The 21,538-nt window shown below is 42.6% G+C and overlaps 1 protein-coding gene across 2 annotated transcripts; it reads right to left on the bottom strand.

Annotated features, from left to right (window-relative positions):
- Nucleotides 1–286: 286 nt before the first annotated feature.
- On the bottom strand, nucleotides 287–10,256 carry LOC123113305 (myosin-12). Of its 2 annotated transcripts, none has more exons than XM_044534500.1 (40): nucleotides 9,852–10,256; nucleotides 9,605–9,733; nucleotides 9,214–9,357; nucleotides 8,975–9,120; nucleotides 8,697–8,853; nucleotides 8,544–8,602; nucleotides 8,299–8,458; nucleotides 8,060–8,209; nucleotides 7,835–7,971; nucleotides 7,608–7,754; nucleotides 7,084–7,185; nucleotides 6,934–6,991; nucleotides 6,746–6,847; nucleotides 6,616–6,653; nucleotides 6,289–6,415; nucleotides 6,039–6,209; nucleotides 5,833–5,964; nucleotides 5,648–5,754; nucleotides 5,492–5,552; nucleotides 5,212–5,389; nucleotides 4,894–5,099; nucleotides 4,696–4,815; nucleotides 4,522–4,620; nucleotides 4,216–4,431; nucleotides 3,980–4,119; nucleotides 3,781–3,885; nucleotides 3,558–3,672; nucleotides 3,401–3,445; nucleotides 3,230–3,295; nucleotides 2,944–3,114; nucleotides 2,686–2,841; nucleotides 2,187–2,393; nucleotides 1,959–2,105; nucleotides 1,793–1,863; nucleotides 1,559–1,658; nucleotides 1,415–1,471; nucleotides 1,273–1,329; nucleotides 1,109–1,189; nucleotides 864–946; nucleotides 287–758 (listed from the first exon to the last, which is right to left on the bottom strand). In XM_044534500.1, the coding sequence occupies exons 1-40, from the start codon at nucleotides 9,852–9,854 to the stop codon at nucleotides 632–634; spliced, it is 4,677 nt and encodes a 1,558-aa protein (XP_044390435.1). In that variant the 5' UTR covers nucleotides 9,855–10,256; the 3' UTR covers nucleotides 287–631. The 2 variants fall into 2 exon arrangements, with proteins under 2 accessions (XP_044390435.1, XP_044390436.1); XM_044534501.1 differs by having other exon boundaries at nucleotides 3,407–3,445; nucleotides 9,852–10,254.
- Nucleotides 10,257–21,538: the final 11,282 nt, after the last annotated feature.

Genomic DNA, 21,538 nt, shown 5'->3' with positions numbered 1-21,538 from the left:
GAATTTTTTTTCTCGCCTGCGCATGGCTTTGGTCCTATGTGACTTTGCTATTTGATGGCGTGTTTTTAGTGTGCATGTATTGTTGTTGGCTGTGTGCATCCTAACTATGCAGATGCCGGGTGTGCTTATTATGTCTGTATTCTCTTGATGCTTCATTTTGAGCCAATAAAATTCACCCTTTACCGGAAAAAAATTGTAAGGCGCTGCCAGGGCGCCTAAGCGTCTAAGGCAGGATGCCTTAAAAACAATGGTTTTCACAATGTTGATCACAGAAATACCCACATGATAAGGAAGACTACCAAATGAACTTGGTTGAAAATGAGAAACTTACAATCAGAAAGTGTTGTCACTGAATTCCTCAGTCGGGATAATCAACATATGTACTTTCACAAAAGAATTACAATGTTTCCTCTTTCACACTATCAATACCAATCAAAAAAATGCTATCAAACTTTCTATATTTCCCTTTCTCAAAATATACTTTCCACCCAACCCAAAATTGCAAGCTGGAGACCGAAACAAACCAAACCCCAAACTATGCACTCCTATTTAAAAAAGAAAAATCTTCACTGCCCAGGAACTTCACAAAAACTGGTACCTGTCTGTATTTTCCTTTATATACGTAATGTAATCAGTCTGTATGCTGTTGCAGAAGAAAGTGGAACTGGGAGTTCTGCCGCAGTAGTGCCGGCGGCTCCACATCAGTCGGGTTGATGTCAAGCATCAGTCGTGCTATATCATCCAAGGATATCGGTATGCTGCAATGCCATTCATATGGGCGGGTGTTAGATCAATGGCAACTGTTGCAATTTCAGCTATGTGCTCCGACACACATTACATCTTTGTGTCGGTACTGAACATACCTTGAATCGTCATCTAGCAAGAAAGAACTGTTCGGAGTAGTTATCGAGTCATCGGTCGACATTGTTCTCATGTTTCCAATTACCTGAAAACATGCCCATTTTTGTCAGGAAACATTAAACAAATGTCGTAACATTGTTTTTTCCATTACATACATCATGTTAATGTTTTGCATGTATTCATGGATTCGTGCGTGCTAATGTTTGAAAACAGAAGCACGTTTGTTCTAGCAAGCACTCTCTCCTACCTCTTGGGATAGACCATGTGCTCCATATTTATCATCCCAGAACATCGTTCCGATGCGATATATTTGACTGATGCTCAGAACCTGCAACCAAAATAAAAATATTTGATACTCGATGGTTTGCCAAATATTCAAGCATTTATAACCTTGTCTTGTTCAGGACTTACGGGGCAAAGCTCATTAGTGATTTCGTCCAAGGTTTTGTGCGACTTCTGATGCAAAACCTGCAATGTAATTTCATTTAGTAGGTCGGCGATAGACAGATGGAACATCTATAACGGCCAATAAGAGTTGTCTTCTCAGGCATACCAGGAACCCAACAGCCTGCCTTATGTGCTGCAGTTCATCCCAAGATGTTCCTGCATACTGGATTACAGAAATACATTTTAGTCTGGCGGTTTTCTGCTGATTAGTATGTTCCTTGTTGAAATTACACATTTTCTTTGACTTCACCTCTTCAGTTGTCCTAGAGCACCACTGCTCCAGTTCCTGTAAACCAGCCTTCAAGAATTCTCCATTGCTAAAGGAGCAGCATTCACGCCGAAGTAGCAAACTGAATGAAGAAAATAATTTTTGCTATAGTTCAGAATTAAAACATTTTGTGAAGCGTCTACAAATGATGTTTCAAATGACAGTTTGCAGTCAACCAAAGTTAAACTGAGGTAACTTGTGCAAGACTAGCAGTACCTGTTGAAGAGTTGAACGTTCATAAATGCAAATACTTGGCTGAATGTTTTCCTAATTATCATTGGAGGTACCTACAAGTTAAAGTTGAAAAAGGGAAATCTTCAGCACATTCATAAATTTTTATGAATTCCTGATCGGAAGATAACTGAAACAAAGCTATACTCACATAATTACTGTTCATCGTTTCCAGTGTATGATTCAGGCACTTAATAATGTTTTGCCAATGCACACTTGATGCTTGCCTTGATAGTGCACTAGAGTGTATACTTTTCAATGATCCTCGAGATGCTCTCACACGGCCAGCTCTTGGAGCCTATGAATATTGACAAATGTAAGAAAAACTGTATCGCGCTATACAAAGATTAATCATGGAGATGCCTGACCCTTGAGGTACCTGTATGCAGAGAGTCAATATTGCACTTATTTCCCTTTTCAGGCTATCTCTCATCATGCCATATATCTTCTCAACATATGCTGTTAACTGTTGCTTGAAACGTACAGCTGGATACTTAGCCTCTATCATTGATGCAGTGTCAGCTCTTCCTACCATTCCACTGTATCCATTTGAAATACCTAATCCTGATGATGATGATCGAGCATTCTGAAAGTGCAGTTTTGGGCATATGTAAGCTCATTTCCACCCAAATGTAGGAGATTTTTTCTCCCGGTTGCATAGCTTGAAAGGGTAAGACATAGTAGCAGCAGTTCAATACAAAAAAGAAAAGAAAGAAGGATGAGCACCAGGAGCCGCGTCCTGATGCCCACCAGGCAAGACTCCAAGAGGTAAGCTAATATTTTGTGATGTGATCACAGATCAATGGTACTAAATGAATTTGAGATCTCAATCAAGAACATCTGTTTATGCAGAGCAAAAGTCTGGATGGGAAACTTACCTGCACCATTCTATTGAATAGGTTGCCTGTTGCAGTCCTGCTGCGATTTGGTACTTTAGTCGATGAACTGCTAGCTTTAAGGGTATTTTGTAAAAGATAGAGGAGGGTTGATGTTGTCGACAACCAATAAGCTAGTTCTCCAGAACTTTCAGCATTCTGTACATGTATACAGCTAGTGAGTTTCTCGACAACTTGCTTACCAACTTTCTTATGTCATTGCATAAGAAAAACTGTATATTTATTGATAGAAATAACAACCTCAACAGATGACCTAATTGTATGGATGATACGGTCAAATATGTTTGTCTTTTCTGCTTCAAATGAGTGCCAGTGAAGGAGCGATTTGTAGACAATACATGCTGCAGCTGGTCTTTTGTTGTCATATCTCCTGTCTTCAGCCAGGCTTTTGATAAGGATATCATGATTTTCCTGTGAAAAAGTGAAGGTAGAATAATTGAAAAAAAAAATGAACATGTACAATATCTGTTAATTAAATACATGAAACTAGTTCCCACAGTGAAATTAAAAATATCAAACAACTTACTTGCTGTCGGTCCGTCAGTGACTGTTGTTTGCTCAAATTCTTTATCGGAGGAACAACCACATCCTCCTGCAAGCAAAGCATATGTCCACATTAACCCGATGTCCTACTTGAGTTTTGTTTCTTCCTATCTTACAGTATGTTTGTTGGGTATCACTGAGTTATAGTACATACACTAACCATTTTAGGTTCTCCAAGCTGGTGTCCATTCTCGAGAACCTGATGGGATTTTAAAGTTTTAATACAAGTGTTAGTGAAACTTTGTACTTCTGAAATATAGTTGTAAAATCCAAAAAAGTATCTTATTGAACTTTCATTAATGGAATTTTACCTTCATAACTGATGGCTGAATCACTTCAGGATTGACTACTGCTTGAACAGCTGGTGCAGGATTGCTGCGGAGCACTTGATTCTCTGACTCCAAGATGGCAATCTTGCTTTCCAGACTAGACAAATCAGTAATTGTAAGTATTAAGTTATGATGCTTTCACGTAGGGCAAGTGGTTAAGAATGAAAATACGAGGTACACATATATACATATTGTAAATTCTTACCTCTCTATTTGTTTTGTCTTATTATCATCATCTGCTGATGCAAGCAATGATTGCTGGCGTAGAACGTGGTTTTCAGATTCCATGTTAGATAAATTTGTCTCAAGCCTGAACCATATATCACAAGTCAGTGAATGGATATGATATTTAATCTTTACAAGTCGAATTTGTCCAAACTCCAACGCTATAAACTCATTAGTACCTAGCAATCATCTCTTGGAGTTCATTAATTTTGCAGTCCCGTTCTTGTGCCTCACGTGACAATTCGTCAGACTGTTTTTTAATCTCAAAAAGCTTCTTCTCAAGATCTTCAGCTTTCGTTCTAAACGTACCGAGCTCAGTCTGGATCAAAATAATGGAATGTGAGAATTTTACTGTAGAATAAAATGGTGAATCTTCCTTTTGAGTAGAGTCGTGGAACCTATTGGGTATTCATACCTCAAGTTCCTCGTTTTGACTTGTCAACAACTCAACTTTTGCGTTATCCACCACTGGCACCTCTACTATCTTAGGTGGTGCCTGTTCAATTGCTAACTTTGCGGATTCTTTCTCATTTATGATTGCTGCATGGGCTTCCTCAAGCTTTTCTTGCATTTCTTGCAACGCAGATTGTAACTTCGTAATTTCCTGACCCTTGGCTACCTCAAGGTCAACCTACCAACATACTTAATTTAGAAAACTCATTGGTGTTGAAGCAACATATTAAACTGTACAGCAACTACTATGTTGATCAAAGTGAGTTACCCTCAAATGCTTCTCAACATCCAATCTCCATGTGAGTTCCTCAACTCTCTTTTCCAGCTTGTCTTTTGCTTCTTTAAGTGCACCATTATCTCTTGCTTCCTGTTTACATGCTTATACTTTAGTTTAAAATACACATGAATGCATTATGACTTCCCAATCTGAAATTGGACATACCATTTTGAGCTTCCGAAGTTCCTTCCTTGCAACACGTCCCCTCCACGAGCACTGGAGAATTAGAGAAGCTCTTTTTTGCAGTTTGTAAGCAACATAGGCTTTGTGTTGGCGCCATCGAGTCTGGATCCACAAAGTAGTTAAGTTTCGGTTTTTATTATTAAATTACCTCTGTACCCTGGTTCACATAATAATACAAACCTGGATGATGATGGTTGCTTTGGTCTCTCTTCTGAACCTGTGCTCCTTACGAGCAGCCATTGCACGTAATCCTGTCTGTATTGTTATTGATGATCTGTATATTTGTAGGTAAGCTTTCCAGGCAGAATGAGTACGGGTGTGCTTCTGTATTGTTATTGCAGCAGCGACTCTTCTCATGTGCTCAAAAAGCTTTCTAGCTAGTCGTGCTGCGCAATTTGATTATATTGTATGTCAGCTCAAGTCAGAACAAAGTAAGAAGTGCTTATATGAGTTATATCCAAGGCATGAGGTACTGAACGCAAAGGAGTGAAGAAATACCTCTCCAGAACTTTTGAGTTTGAATGGAAGCTTTTTTTAAGCTGACGAATTCCTTTCGCATAAGATGCGTTCTTATACGCCTCTGGATAAGTCGCACAGCATTGGCCAATACTTCTGCTCTTCTAGCATCCAGCTCTGCCATCTGACCAGCTCTTAGGAATACCTTTGTTTTCCCTATCTGATAAATAAAAGGGTATGCACATTCAGTTTCAACTTGCAGATACATATATAATGGGTAAAGTTGTTATGTTTCACAACTTCCCATTTCACTGCTGGTTACCTGATATCCCTTCAATCCCATTTTATCACATATTGCTGCGCAAGCTGTCTTCTCGTCAGAACTGCAAAATAGTTACAGGACAAGAGAATATCTAAATTGATATATTTGACTTGAGTTTCATCTCCTTATGAATTTGCATAACTTGACCATCCATACCTGTCCACAAGCTCTGGTGCAAGCACTCCGAACCGATCAATGAACTCATCAAATGTCCTTTTCGTCGGATAGCCAGCACAACTGATCCGGATTGCTTCCAAAACACCCTGCGCCATGAGCCATGAACAAGATGCAATTTCCAACTAAATTCAATGGAGCAAAAAACATGAAAAAAAATTACATACCCCGCATCTCAATTGATTCAAGACATTGTCGTTCTCGAAGATGCCAGGTTTCAGTACAGTATTAGGCTTCACACATCTAATGTAGTGTGGTTCTGTTGTACTCAATGTTTCCATCAGAGCTTGTAGTTGTTGCTACACATATTATAGAATACAGGTAAATGAGTATTCCAAGGCTAAAGAAGAGATTTAGCTCCAATATGACACACCTTAAAGCGAGTGCCGATGGAAGAGAATTTGGACTGTTTAGAACTTTCCTCTGGTAATGGAGGAAAGAGATTTGCAACAAAAGAGCACCTTGACGAATTTAGTAGAGCTTGATGTTCAGCGACCACATAATCTTTGTTCTTGTCAAGAAAATAATCGGCTTGATATGTGACCTGTCACGTATAACTGTTTGTTCAAAGTCCTTACTGATTATATATCTAATTATCATACTATCACCGAATTAATGCTTACATCTCCTGCGTAGTGGTTGATTGTGAAGGCAGTCCTGGCAAGTTTGGGCTTGCTAAAGCGCTTATGTGATTTGTATGTTTGATACATCTTTTGTGCAAATGTCTCGTGAGTGGACTTTGGAAACATGCTGCATCATCGATAAGCATGTCAAATACTTGCATTTGCCTTCAGTTTGCATGCGAGAAAAAGTATCCTATGTATTTTTTTTAAATGAAAAATACTATAGAAAACTTTCATTGTTGCAAGTGTCATCGTGGACATAAAACTAAATCTGGAATAACTCAAAAGTCAAAAGAAACTTCATTTTTGGGTCAAAATATCACATACCATGCCTCATCCAGGAGGGCAATTATTCCTCCAGGTTTCTGCACGAAATATTTAAATGTTATTGATAAGTAAATACTTGATTCCTCTTTTAAGGTTCACATACAACTTATGATATGCTCAGAGGCATTACCTTCTCAATCAGGTCCAGCACATCCTGATTGTCCACAAATTCCACATAGCTCCAGTCTATTTCATCCCTTGTATACTCTTCTTGCTCCATCTTGAATACATGCTGCCGAAGGAATACACATATTTATGTAGATATTAAATATACATTTCAAAATCATTTTCTCTTAGCACCTATAGGTCTTAGCTAACCTGATTGAAGTGCTGCTGCAATTTCTCATTTGTCATGTTGATGCACAATTGCTCAAAACTGTCATATGAGCAGAAAGTTAATCATGTTTAGAAACTGAACTAATATCATACTTGCACTTTTGTAGTATAACGAAGGTACTAATGGCAAACCTGTTGACCTTGAAACTCTCAAATCCATATATATCCAGCACTCCTATTATACTTATTGCATCAGGATCTTGACCAATCGAGTTGTTGATCTTATCCACAATCCTGTTAACCCAGATAAGAAAAACATTTCTGGTTAAATGGCATACAGTAGGGATGAAAGATAAAAGTATAAAGTGCTAAATTTATTAGTTTTTACAAAAAAAAAATAGGAACCAGTAGGAGCGCTGCCTTTTCAGTAAGAAGAAATTAGATATATGAACAAACAGGTGGGCATGAACATGCCAAAACCCCTAACATCCGACTACTCCTGAATAAGCGCAACGCTCTGGGATCCCAGGCAGAAAGCCATGACGTTGTATTATGCAATGGGCGAGCTCCGCGAGTTTTATTAGCATTTTACTACATTCATAATAATATATTTCTGTCTGTACACATATCTGGCAATCTGGTAATACTGATAAGAAGTAACACTTGATATTTTTTGCTTGTTTAATGCATTAATGAATATAATAATTCACGCTTACCAGTCAAATAGTCGTGAATACACTGTCTTTGCCAAGGCATCACGACTCTGTAGAGCAGAATCTGGATCGAGGGGTTTTGTGATATTTCCATCAGGTGTTACAATAACACGCTGACAAAGAGAGTCCTCAAGCAACTTCTCATCACACCTAAGATAAAATATGTACTTGAGTAATACCATACAGATGCAGATCACCAAATATAAACCACTGAAAGAAATTGGACATACATTAGCAGTTCTGCCACTGTTTTCAGGTGATTGATTGATTTCTCATCCCTCAACCGTGACGAATCAATTTCTTTCCCTTTGGAGAAATTAATGTTTCCTAGATGAAGGATTGCCGCTACTACTCTGAAGATTGCATCCTTGAGCAGTGAAAGAGATTAATTAGTTTTTTTTTAGCCCAGCAATATCGTTACTATTCCTTTCAAGTCTCGTGACAGTTTCAAATACCTGTTCTTCTTGAGAAATTCCAACTATATCCATTGCATTTCTTGTTTCTAGGTATTCTCTTGCGTCGTCCACATTAGCTACTTCATAGCAGCTTGTTTGGTTCAGGTAATGAAATGATCGTGGGTCTCCCGCCTTAAACCTTTTTACATCCTGTAATTAGTTAAACATCAAGAAGAAGTCTTTTGGACCATGCAGATATTGTAAGCACTACTATATAGGTACTGCTTGTTAAGAATTACCTCCGGTGGTGCAGAACATAGCATGTAAAAGCAATGGTAGTTCCGTTCAGGATCAGAGACCTGACATACTCGTGACCGTTCAAGGAGGTATGTGCGAACGGCCGCACCAGATATCTTCCCATATTTGTCGAATTGGATTTCAACAAACTTACCAAAACGACTGAAAAACAGCGACATGTCAAGTATAAAACTTGAAAAACATTTACTGCTGAAGCATAGTTGTAGTTGCTAATTCAAGAATCCACCTTGAGTTGTTGTTCTTCACCGTCTTCGCATTACCAAATGCTTCCAGTACTGGGTTAGACTGAGTGTGTTGCACAAGAATCAAGAGAGTTGGTGGGACATTCCAGAAGGAAAGAGTGAGAAAAAATGTAAACAAAAATGTTGTGTTTTCCTACCTCTAGAACTTGTTGCTCGACGGTTCGTCCCTCGGTTCCAGACCTTCCTCCCATGAAGGCAAGGTACCTCATGAGCATCTTCGTCGTCTCTGTCTTACCAGCGCCACTCTCACCGCTCACCAGTATCGACTGGCTTCCATGCTCATTAATCATTGCCCTGAAAATTATTTTCAGAAACAAACCGCGACGAACATTAGCCACACGATACATTGAACTGGCTGACTGTCCAATGCCCACAGGCAGCAACTGCAATAACAAGATGACACACACACACACACCTGTAGCAAGAATCTGCAATCGCGAAAAGATGAGGGCTGAGCTCCCCGAAGGTGGCGCCTTTGTACTGCTCCATCATGTGCACGTCGTAGAGATGGGGCAGCCTCTGGAAAGGGTTGACTGCAATCAAGATGTTCCCGGTGTACGTCTGTCGTCAGAATAGTTACCAGTGTCAGACAATCAGCTGAAATGGTTCTTGACTGGGAGAGAACATCAAGATGGACAAGCCTTGATTACTCACGTATATCTCGTTAAGGCTGTACCGGCAGGCAAGGTTATGCAAGACTCCTGGTTCATGGAGGTAGGCGAGCTTCGTCATGTCGTCCACTCCTGCTGGGGGCGCTTCCGTGTCTTTGGGGTATATGCTTGCGAGGCTGGCCACAACCTGAACCCAAATACCAAATGATGATCCAACCAAAAGCTCATGCGGTAAGCAACATCAATCGATTGGCAATCCAAAGCAACAGTAACTCGCGGTGGAAGCTCCACTCGAGCAATTCGACGAACAGTTGGTAGGCACGGTTAATTGCTAGGACGAAGCAGAGCTCGACTTGAAATATGCGTCCTTGGTAGAACACTGGTGGCAAAGAGCAGCGATGAGGAAGAGGGCAGGGGACTGCGGAGTGACTCACCGTTTTGCCATTGGTGGTGGCGACGGTGACGTCGGCGCCCTTGATCCCGGTGACCTCGCCGTCGACCCAGGCCTCGTCGGGATCCTCCAGCCACACCTGCGAGCCGACGATGATGTTGACCGGAGTCCCCTGTCGGCCCAAGAAACAAGAAACATGTCAACTCGACCAAGCCGCCTCCCGAAGCAGCCAGCCATGAATCACCGGCGTGAAAGAAGCTGGCTGGAATCGAGCAAGAAAGCGAGCTGACCATGTTGACAACTTCAGTCCACGGACGACGAACTCAGCTCAGCTCGATCGCCGGCGCCGGCGAATCTCCGCTCATGCGAGCACGGGATCAAACAAACCAAATAATACAGCAGCAGCAGCTAGCAAGATCCCGCGAGCTGGAGTTGTTGGAATGCGCACGCGAACAACTGGAAAGGGAGGAGATGGCAGCAGCAGCAGGAAAGCAGAGCAGGGGAAGGAAGGCAGGGGAAAAGGAATATACAACGAAGGTGGTGGAGGCGGGGCGAGGGGTCGGAGTGGGGTGGCGGTCGCGGGGCGTGAGCTGGTTCAAGTCCCCCTTTTTGGTGGGAAAAGTCGGCACCCCGCGCTGGCGGCGCCGGTGCCTTCTCGCTTCCCCGTCGATTTCCCCCATTGGTGATCCGCTGCCGGAGTGCCACCGAAAGGGGCGGAAAAGAGAGGGGAACGGTCCATTCGCTGGCCCCGGAGAGTACAGCGACGGCATGTCCGGTGTTGTGTTCACTACTAGAAGTCGTCCAAAGTGATTATCCCAAATTTATGATATCATCATCTATAGCGATGTGAGAAAAGGGTGAGATATCTTTATCTGAACCTATCCTATAATGTTTATTTCGTGATGCTTATCTGACTTATTATAATTTCACGACTTTTATCTAATGGTTGTGCATAAAGTTATAAAGTTGGCCAACGCTAGGCGTCGCCGCGCCGACCCAATCTTTCGGGCGGTCTGCTGCTAGCCATTCGATCGTGAAAGTCACGAACCGTCGGATCTCACGTCCCCTTCCTTTCATTTCCCGTCCTTCTTCCCAGCACGCAAAGGAAATAAAAACACAACGAGCACCATTGATTCATGCCCCCGCGAACTCGAAGCTTCGCTCGTTCCCCAATGCTCTTCGCCCGCCGTCTCGGTTGCAGCACAAATAACAAAGAATACGCTGGTTTTGTAACCAAAAACATATGGTTCCAGCAAATAATTAATATGGCTCCAGCAAATAATAATGTGGTTGCAGAAAAAATGCTATGATTTCAGCAAAACACATTGATATGGTTCCAGCAAAAAATACATATGGTTCCAACAAAAAAATGCTATAGTTCCAGCAAAAAATGAAAAGTGGTTCGTCCGGAAAAAAAAAGGTCAATGCAGCAAAAGAATTCATGGCGTCGCCGTTGTATCCGCCCCAGCACCATCCTTGCCACTTGCAGGAACTCACAATGTTGGTTCCAGCAAAAAATCTATGCAGCAAAAATCATGGCACCCGCCGCGGTGGTTGGCCGGCACTATCCTCCCCTGCTGCGGCAAATCAAGAAAATGGTTCCAGCAAAAATCAAAAGTGGTTCCAGCAAAAATAGAAAAGGACAGCAAGTTACCACGGCCACCGTTGTCGCCGCTACCACCATCCTCGCCGGTTGAAGGAAATCCTCGCGCTGGTTGAAGCAAATCTTGATGGCGGTTCCAGCACCATGTTCTCACCAGGTCCCAGCGTGTTCCGTCTGCACGTCGCCATTGGCCCGAGGACGCAAACAGACTCCGCCGCAGGCCGGCCGCTCCACGGCCTCGCTCCATGGGCGCATCTCGCCGCAGCCGTGGGTGCAGCTAGTCACGGTGGAGTTTTATGGACTCAGCTCTCCGCTCGCGTCAGCTCCGGCGCCCCTCAACCGCAATCACCGATGTTGGTCGAGGATTCAGAGACAGAGAGAGAACGACGACAGGGGAAGAACTGGATAGAGATGCTCGTGTGGGGGTGGGGATAAGATTTCTGTGGTGGGCGGTGGTCAAGCAGTTGGGTGGATCCACGTGTGTGTGCGTTATGCGGTGAGGGGACCGGCCCAGCTTCGGTCAGCGCGCCGAAGCGAAACATTTTCTTATAAAGTTAGAGAGCATTCGGCATCCTCCGCTCTGCAACTCTGGTTCAGAGCAGAGTGGTATGCTGTTATGATTTAGGGAAAGATTAGAACCGCGCTCCGTGCATTCTGCTTCGTGGAGGGTTGCCGAACAGGGCCTTAAGACGCCTCTCATCGCTCTTGTATCAGTTGCATGGTTAAACCACCTAAGGGTATTTTCAACGGCGGCCCGTAAATTTCCTGTCGTATTCATCCGCGGACGGAGGACCACTCCGCCCACATGGATGCAGGAGGTCGCCATCCAACGCTATCATGTACCCCCGTTCGTGGATGCGTATGCGGGGGACCGCCATCCAACGCTATCATGTATATGTCCGTCGGTAAAGGGCAATTTCAAATTCAAATTTACTCAAACCCACACAGCGCCAGAGCAACAGCTAGATCGCATGCCCGATAACAACCATAAAGAGGCAAGTTTCCTGCTCACGGGTTGGAGTTTTTACATGCATGAATGCAAAAGAATATCAGTCCCGCGGTTTGTGCAATTTTCTGCTCTGTCGGACCGGCAATCTCAGTTGTCTGCTTCCCGATCAAGGTGTTGTCGCCACATCATCCTTATTCTCTGCCTACGCCAACTGATCTTTCTGCCGCTGCAACATCTGGTAGCGGATGGATTGCGTGATTATTTTTACGTCGGCATCCAAAGAGTCCACATTCAAGGTCAACATTTTGGCGGCGATCTTTAACTTCGTTTCCTCAAGCGCGACCTTCCTCTCTTCGATCATGCTCCACCTCTCTTCATACTTGAGCTTCTTGTCCATCGCCTCCATCAACGATTTGAACCTCTCCGCCTTTTTCTCCTCCTTGTTGCCCGAGCGCTTCACGCATGCCCATCCGGCGGCGTCCAATTTGAACCACTCTATACTGTGGCACGCACGTCTGGCGGCGTCCACCACGAACGCCTCATCCGCCACAACCTCCACGCCGAACACCACCACCAGACCCACTGGCGGCCAACTGCTCTTGAGCTTCTCCTCCTTTGCGGACTTCGCTCTAATGCGGCGAGTTTGCCATGTAGCCGAGCTGATCTTCCGGGTGAGCATGATGCTCAGATCCTCCAGCGCCTTCATCTCCGACAGGTTCTCTGGTGGTTCCATGCGTCAGCGGCGGAAGGAAGGAGAGAGTTGGAGAAAAGAGCGGGAATTGGACGGAGAGCGATGGGGATGGAAGAAGAGAGTGGGGGGTTTTGGCACGAAAACAATGCGAGATGCTACAAAAGCGCGGGCTCCGTCTTCCTTTTGGGTGGACCAGGATGGCAGGGAGCGACGTTCCGCGTGTCCAGACTCCCGCAAAGCCCCCCCCACCCCAGTTTGTCTCCGGTTTGCGGAAGAAAACACATCTGAATTTCCCTACAGACTGGTACAGACCCGCATTGGATGGCGCAACACATTTAGATAACGCGTCGCCCATTGGAGATGCTCACCTTCAATATTCTTTGCCTTTCTTATTAATAGGGTATAGATAAATTTGCTAAAAATGAACCTCTCCTATAGATGCAGGATAAATCTTTGCTCACAATGATTTTGCCTTCAAGTTTTAAAAATACTCCCTCGTCTCATAATGTAAGACTTTTTTGACACTACATTATGGAAAGGAGGGGGTAATTTTTTTATTAATAGGGTCCATGGATAGATTTGCCTACACATGTGCGTCAACGTTGTTGCCATTGACAACATGTAATGTCCCATGGCGAGCCTTTCATCTAAGAGCATCTCTAGCCGTTCGCCCCCCCACCAAGGACGAAAAATAGCGCCTCTTGGGGGCTTGCCGGCCCTATTTTTGGCGCGGGGGGGGGGGGGGGGGGATCCAGATCCCAGTCGCCCCCCAAGTCCCCCCCCCCCCAGCCGCCGAGTTCCAACTCAGATTTGGCACAAATTTGTTACACTTCGGCTCAAATTCAACAAAAATAAATTTTTATCACATAGTTCATTACAGAAATCAATACAAATCAAATAGTTCGACGAAGCAAGCTCATAATTCAAACACAAATTAAAAACACAACGAACTAGGCGTTGCCCTTGAGCCTCCGTAGGTGCTCCACCAGATTGTGTTGCAGTTCTTGATGTACCTGTGGTTCTCGGATCTCCTGAGGCATATTGAGGAAGGCAGCCCATGCTGCTGGTACCTGGTGATCACCAGCTGCAAGAGGACCCTACCTGAAATATGATTCAGTGTCAAACACTAGCTCGTCCTGCTCACTCTCAATGATGATGTTGTGTGATACGTCTCCAACGTATCTATAATTTTTAATTGTTCCATGCTATTATATTACCTGTTTTGGATGTCTATGGGCTTTATTTTACACATTTATTGGGACTAACCTACTAACCGGAGGCCCAGCCCGTATTGCTGTTTTTTTTGCCTATTTTAGTATTTCGAAGAAAAGGAATATCAAACGGAGTCCAAACGGAATGAAACCTTCGGGAGCGTGACTTTTGGAACGAACGCGATCCAGAGGACTTGGAGTGCAAGCCAAGAAGCAGCCGAGGCAGCCACGAGATAGGAGGGCGCGCCCACCCCTCCTGGACGTGCCCCCTGTCTTGTGGGCCCCTTGGGCGGCCACCGACGTACTTCTTCCTCCTATATAAGCCTATATACCCGAAAACATCCAGGGAGCCACCGAAAAAATATTTACACCACCGCAACCTTCTGTATCTGCGAGATCCCATCTTGGAGCCGTCGTCGGCGTTCTGCCGGAGGGGGAATCCACCATGGAGGGCTTCTACATCAACACCATAGCCCCTCCAATGAGTTGTGATTAGTTTACCACAGACCTTCAGGTCCATAGTTATTAGCTAGATGGCTTCTTCTCTCTTTTTGGATCTCAATACAATGTTCTCCCCCTCTCTTGTGGGGATCTATTCGATGCAATCTCTTTTTGCGGTGTGTTTGTCGAGATCCGATGAATTGTGGGTTTATGATCAAGTTTATCTATGAATAATATTTGAAGTTTCTCTGAATTCTTTTATGTATGATTGAGTTATCTTTGCAAGTCTCTTCGAATTATCGGTTTGGTTTGGCCTACTAGATTGATCTTTCTTGCCATGGGAGAAGTGCTTGGCTTTGGGTTCAATCTTGCGGTGTCCTTACCCAGTGACAGAAAGGGTTGCAAGGCACATATTGTATTGTTGCCATCGAGGATAAAAAGATGGGGTTTATATCATGTTGCTTGAGTTTATCCCTCTACATTATGTCATCTTTCTTAATGCGTTACTTTGTTCTTATGAACTTAATACTCTAGATGCATGTTGGATAGCGGTTGATGTGTGGAGTAATAGTAGTAGATGCAGGCAGGAGTCGGTCTACTTGTTGCGGACGTGATGCCTATATACATGATCATGCCTAGATAATCTCAGAATTATTCGTTTTTCTATCAATTGCTCGACAGTAATTTGTTCACCCACCGTAATACTTATGCTATCTTGAGAGAAGCCTCTAGTGAAACCTATGGCCCCCGGGTCTATCTTTTATCATATAAGTTTCCAATCTACTTTTATTTGCATCTTTATTTTCTGCATCTATATTAAAAAATACCAAAAATATATTTATCTTATCATATTATCTCTATCAGATCTCACTTTCGCAAGTGGCCATGAAGGGATTGACAACCCCTTTATCGCGTTGGTTGCGAGTTCTTTGTTTGTTTGTGTAGGTTCGTGGGACTTGTGAGGAGCCTCCTACTGGATTGGTACCTTGGTTCTCAAAAACTGAGGGAAATACTTACGCTACTATGATGCATCACCCTTTCCTCTTCAAGGAAAACCAACGCAAGCTCAAGACGTAGCAAGAAGGATTTCTGGCGCCGTTGCCGGGGAGGTCTTCGCTCAAGTCAAGACATACCAAGTACCCATCACAAACTCACCTCCCTCGCATTTACATTATTTGCCATTTGCCTCTCGTTTTCCTCTCCCCCACTTCACCATTGCCGTTTTATTCACCCTCTCTTTCCCAATCTCCTCTCTTTTCTGCTTGCCTTCTTCTTCCTCTCTCTTTCACTTGCCTTTTTCTGTTTTCCTGTGTGTTGGATTACTTGTCGCCATGGCGCAAGATAATACCAAATTGTGTGATTTCTCCAATACCAATAATAATTATTTCCTTAGTACTCCGATTGCTCCTCTTAATGATGTTGAGTCTTGTGAAATCAATGTTGCTTTGCTGAATCTTGTTATGAAAGATCAATTCTCTGGCCTTCCTAGTGAAGATGCCGCTACCCATCTAAACAACTTTGTTGATTTGTGTGAGATGAAAAAGAAAAAAGATACGGATAATGATATTGTTAAATTTAAGTTATTTCCGTTTTCACTTAGAGATCGTGCTAAAGTTTGGTTTTCGTCTTTGCCTAAAAATAGTATTGATTCTTGGAACAAGTGCAAAGATGCTTCTATCTCTAAGTATTTTCCTCCCGCTAAGATCATCTCGCTTAGGAACGATATTATGAATTTTAAACAACTTGATCATGAGCATGTTGCCCAATCTTGGGAAAGAATGAAATTGATGATTCGCAATTGCCCTACTCATGGTTTGAATTTATGGATGGTCATACAAAAATTATGCCAGATTGAATTTTGCTTCTAGAAATCTTTTAGATTCGGCCGCCGGAGGCACATTTATGGAAATCACGTTAGGAGATGCTACAAAACTTCTTGATAATATTATGGCTAATTATTCTCAATGGCACACTGAACGATCTACTAGTAAAAAAGTGCATACTATAGAAGAAATTAATGTTTTGAGTGGAAAGATGGATGAGCTTATGAGGTTGTTTGCTACTAAGAGTTCTTCTATTGATCCCAATGATATGCCTTTATCTACCTTGATTGAGAATAATAATGAATCGATGGATGTAAATTTTGTTGGTAGGAATAATTTTGGAAACAATGCTTATAGAGGAAACTTTAATCCTAGACCGTTCCCTAGCAATTCCTCTAATAATTATGGAAATTCCTACAATAATTCTTATGGTAATTTTAATAAGATGCCCTCTGATTTTGAAAATAGTGTGAAACAATTTATGATCTCTCAAAAGAATTTTAATGCTTTGCTTGAAGAAAAATTGCTCAAAGTTGATGATTTGACTAGGAACGTTGATAGACTTTCGCTTGATGTTGATTCTCTCAAACTTAGATCTTCTTCTCCTAAGCATGATATCAATGAGTCTCTCAAAGCTATGAGGAGTTCCATTGACGAATGCAATGAAAGAACCGCTAGATTGCGTGCTAAGAAAGATTGCTTTATAAAAGCGTGTTCTTCTAGTTTCCATGAAAATAATGATGAAGATCTTAAAGTTATTGATGTGTACCCTATTAGATCTTTATTTTGCAATATGAATCTTTATAATAATGGGACTAGATATGAGTCAACTTTATTTAGAAGGCGTCCCAAGATTTTGGAGTTTTTAGATCTTGATGCTAAACTTGGTAAAAGTGGGATTGGAGAGGTCATGACTTTAAATAGTATTGAACCCACTATCTTGGATTTCAAGGATTTTGATTATGATAATTGTTCTTTAGAAAGTTGTATTTCCTTGTTGCAATCCGTTGTTAATTCTCATCATGCTTATAGTCAAAATAAAGCCTTTACCAAACATATTGTTGATGCCTTGATGCAATCTTTTGATGAAAAACTTAATTTGGAAGTTTCTATACCTAGAAAACTTGATGATGAGTGGGAGCCTACTATAAAGATTAAAATTAAAGATCATGAGTGTTTTGCTTTGTGTGATTTGGGTGCTAGTGTTTCCACGATTCCGAAAACTTTATGTGATATTCTAGGTTTCCATGATCTTGATGATTGCTCTTTAAATTTGCACCTTGCGGATTCCACCATTAAAAAACCAATGGGAAGAATCAATGATGTTCTAATTGTTTCAAATAGAAATTTGGTGCCCATTGATTTTATCATTCTTGATATAGATTGCAATCTTTCTTGCCCTATTATTCTTGGTAGACCTTTCCTTAGAAATTGGTGCGATTATTGATATGAAGGAAGGGAATATTAGATTCCAATTTCCATTAAAGAAAGGCATGGAGCAATTTCCAAGAAAGAAAGTCAAATTACCTTATGAATCTATCATGCGAGCTACCTATGAATCAAGTGCCAAAGATGGCACTACTTAGATCTATCTTCGCTTTTATGCCTAGCTAGCACTACTAGGGAAAACCCTATACACAGAACTTTAGTAGTAGCATGGGTCAGAAAAGCAAGCTGGTGCTAATTAGCAGTAGCGTGCCAGAGGAAACCGCGCAGCAGATAAAGATCTAGCAGTAGCGCGTCTTGCTGAACACACGTTACTACTAAAATTTCCACGGCTTAGCCCATAGGCTACACATAGTAGTAGCGATCTATGACGAACCGCGCTACCGCTACGTCGTTTGTAGCAGCGCTTTTTAATATAAACTCGTTGCTGCTAAAGGTTATAAAATTAAATGGAAAGAGAATGGAAAGGTAATTGAAAATGAAAGAAATAGAATAAGGTGAAAGGAAACAAATAAAATGTGAAGAAAACTAAATGGAAAAGGGAAAGAAGAGAAAGGAGTAGCAGTAGTGTGTATCAGAGAACGCGCTGTAGCTAAGATAGCAGCAGCGCTTTTCCCGGAACGAGCTACTGCTACTTCTGACTTAACCACGGGGTTCGTCCTTCCCCACACCACTTTCCCCCAAATCCAACTCTCTCCACTCTCGCCGCCGCCATCGCCCGTCGGCCGCCGCGCGCTCTCCGCACCCTCTACGCCGCCCCGACCCCCGACCTCAATGCCGCCCCCGCCCCCGACCTCAACGCCCGCCCCCGACCCCAGATTCAACGCCGCCCCCACCCCCGACCTCAACGCCGCCTCGGACGCCGCCCCGACCTCGACGCCGCCCTGCCCCTCCCTCGTTGCAGTCACCCGAGGTGAGCACGCCCGCTCCTCCCTCTCCCCTACCTCTGCCTAGGGTTTCTTTATATTTTAGTTGCATATTAAGTTTATTTTTATTTATAGTACGTTTATTTTAGTTGCATATTAAGAACTAGGTACTAATTAGGTAGTAGAATATTTTTATTTATATTAAGTTTATTTTTAGTAAGAACTAGTTGAATTAATAGAACTAGTTAGTAAGAACTTGTTTATATTTTTTAGTTAAAGCAATTTTTCCTGCCTCGACGTCGACAATGCCTATCCCGCATCCTCATCGTCGAGTCGGCGGAGGACGACACCTGCTTGACCAGATCGGCCATGTCCGGGACTGGGCTCCACCGGGGTGGTACTGGGAGGCGCTACCTACCGGGGGGCGCAGGTTGGTGAGGAGCCAGCCTGTTGTTGACCCGAACCTTCTTTGGTGGCGGCCGCGTGGGCCAGTGACGATCGAGAGGCTCGAGGACTCCGCGGAGGTGGTGCGTCACCGTGTCAGTGAGGACGACGCGCACGTCCGTCGCTACTTGTTTGCGTTGGAGCACAGGCCGTTCTCCAATACCTGGCAGGTTCTCCGGGGATCTCACTGGAGCTATGATCCTGTGATGGTTCCTTCTCTATGGGTGTCCACCGCCCGCGCCGATACCTGTCGTGTGCTAGGGTTTTAGTTGTATTAGTGATGTTATATGTATGACACTATTCGTGATGTATTAGTGATAATATTCGACGATGTATGGACGTATGAGATGATTTACTTTTGCTTATTGAATGCATGCTAATTTGAGTCCTATAAGATATTTTGAAATGTATATCTTGTGTTGCTCAATATCCAAGTGGCCCGTCATGTTTGCAGGTTACACCTCCGAGTGGTCTATGTTTTGCCGGAGTGTTGATTCATTTCTGTTCCGGCAAATTTCAGGCGCTCGATATGTCCTATTTTAGCAAAGGTCATGCCGGATTTTTCCGTGAATTTTGGCATGACTTGTGCCAGAATATGTAGGAAATATCGAGTGCCCCGGATTTGTGTGTTGAGTATCTTGGTAGTTGTCTTCGATCGATTTTCAATTAATGTTTTAACTATGAACATAGGAAATGTCTGACAATGAAAAGGATTTCGGTATTTGCAAATACTGCGAAGACGAGCGCGGCCTGTGCGACGGAATCTTCCTAGATGATGATAGGCACTTCAGCATCAAGCTAGACGAGAACTTCGAAGTGGATACAGTAAGTCACAGCGACAAGTCTTTTTTCGTAATTAAGCATGACATCTGCTTCATTTGCTTCCACTTATATTTTTTTACTATTCTACTAGTGTATCCCCTGCCATGCAAGAGTTTTTGTATTGGATAAGATAGGTTTCAGTCATAGTATGGAGGAAAAGAAAGTTTACTTGAAGACCGAGCATGGTTATATTTTCCATGCAAAATTGTATAATTCAGACAACTACACCTATTTTGGATGCAAAACATGGCGAGCACTATGCAAGACTTATGCATTTGAGCCTGATATGGTTATCACCTTTGATATTCGTCCGGAAGATGATATTGAAGGTAATACCGACATCTAGGTCGATATGCAGACGCCTCCAGTTATACCATTATGTAAGTTTCTCAACCATATTTATGTCTTTGATCGATATTGTTTATTCAAAAATAGTTGACAACTAATTTGTATTGTCAGCTTATTTCGGTGCAAGCAAACATGTCCAGCGCTTGGTAGACAGGACCGTATACTGTCCTGGGGCTGAACTCAACTGCGAGGAGCTTAGTCATTATGTTTCGTGGCTTGAGGATCTTGATACTGTCAAGACAAATTTTCTTCCTGCATTTAGAAATGTTAGTACTGAAAATGTGCGACCAATAGTGTTCGTAATGAACTACGGTCACATCTATTTAGGAAGGATGGTAAGATTTTTACTATTTGTCATCAGTGCATCTTTTCCATACATTATTTTTGAAACTAAACTTTATTGCTAAGTATGTTAACATACGATGTTCTTCAACAGGGACTCCCGATGAATGTTGTGCCTTATGGGATCGAGACTAAAGGTACCATGAGTATTATCAGCTTACAGCCAAGATATCCTACAGATTACTTTAGTGCATTCAAGATTAGCGACGGATGCTTAATAGTGCAAGACTGGACCAAATATGTGATGGGGGAGCGCAGAGAAGTACTAGGGGGCAGCAAACAGATGTGCTACCCACGATTAGGAGACAGGTTCATCTACATGCTCCAGCTTGATCAAGGAGGAGAGCTATACATGTTTTATGTTATTTTACCTAAGAGAGAGCAGCAGGAGTGATTAGCTAGCTAGAAATGAGTTTCAGGATGATGATGTGCTACACTATATTACTATGATGATAAAATAGCTAGTGTTGGTGGTAATGACTATGATGATTATTATTAGCTAGTGTTAGTGGTGATTAAATAAATACTGTTTTTTTAGACAGAAATAAATACTGTTTGTGGTAATGACTATGAGGATGATTAAATAGCTTGTGCTGGCGGATTAGATTCAAGTGGAGGCAACATGTGATGCACATCGAAAGTACTACTAGTCCAAACTAGATCAAGTTTGGATTAGTAGTATACTTTTGACATGCACCACATATTGCCTCCACTTGAACCTAATCCACCTTCATTTGACACAATGTTATGGACATAATGATGTAAACCTCATAACTGGTATTGTATCAATATTTGTACGATGGCACATAAATACACTAGAAATAAAAAAATAAAAAAATGTACTAGTAGCGATGGACAGAAAATACACTGCAAGTAGTTACCTTAGCAGCAGCGTGGTACCAAACAAATGCTGCAGCTATTCGTCCTAGCAGTAGCGCGGGCATGCACGCGCTGCTGCTAAGCAATAGCTGTAGCGCCTTATTAGTAGCGC

Source organism: Triticum aestivum, chromosome 5B, assembly GCF_018294505.1.
Source record: "Triticum aestivum cultivar Chinese Spring chromosome 5B, IWGSC CS RefSeq v2.1, whole genome shotgun sequence".
Classification (NCBI taxonomy): domain Eukaryota; kingdom Viridiplantae; phylum Streptophyta; class Magnoliopsida; order Poales; family Poaceae; genus Triticum; species Triticum aestivum.
This window is presented reverse-complemented; position numbering and strand designations above follow the sequence as displayed.

Coding starts and splice junctions, on each gene's coding strand:
- LOC123113305 (XM_044534500.1), bottom strand. Junction 8,603..8,696: donor TCGAGCAACAAGTTCTAGAG/GTAGGAAAACAC, acceptor CAACACACTCAG/TCTAACCCAGTACTGGAAGC. Junction 3,673..3,780: donor AAGACAAAACAAATAGAGAG/GTAAGAATTTAC, acceptor TGATTTGTCTAG/TCTGGAAAGCAAGATTGCCA.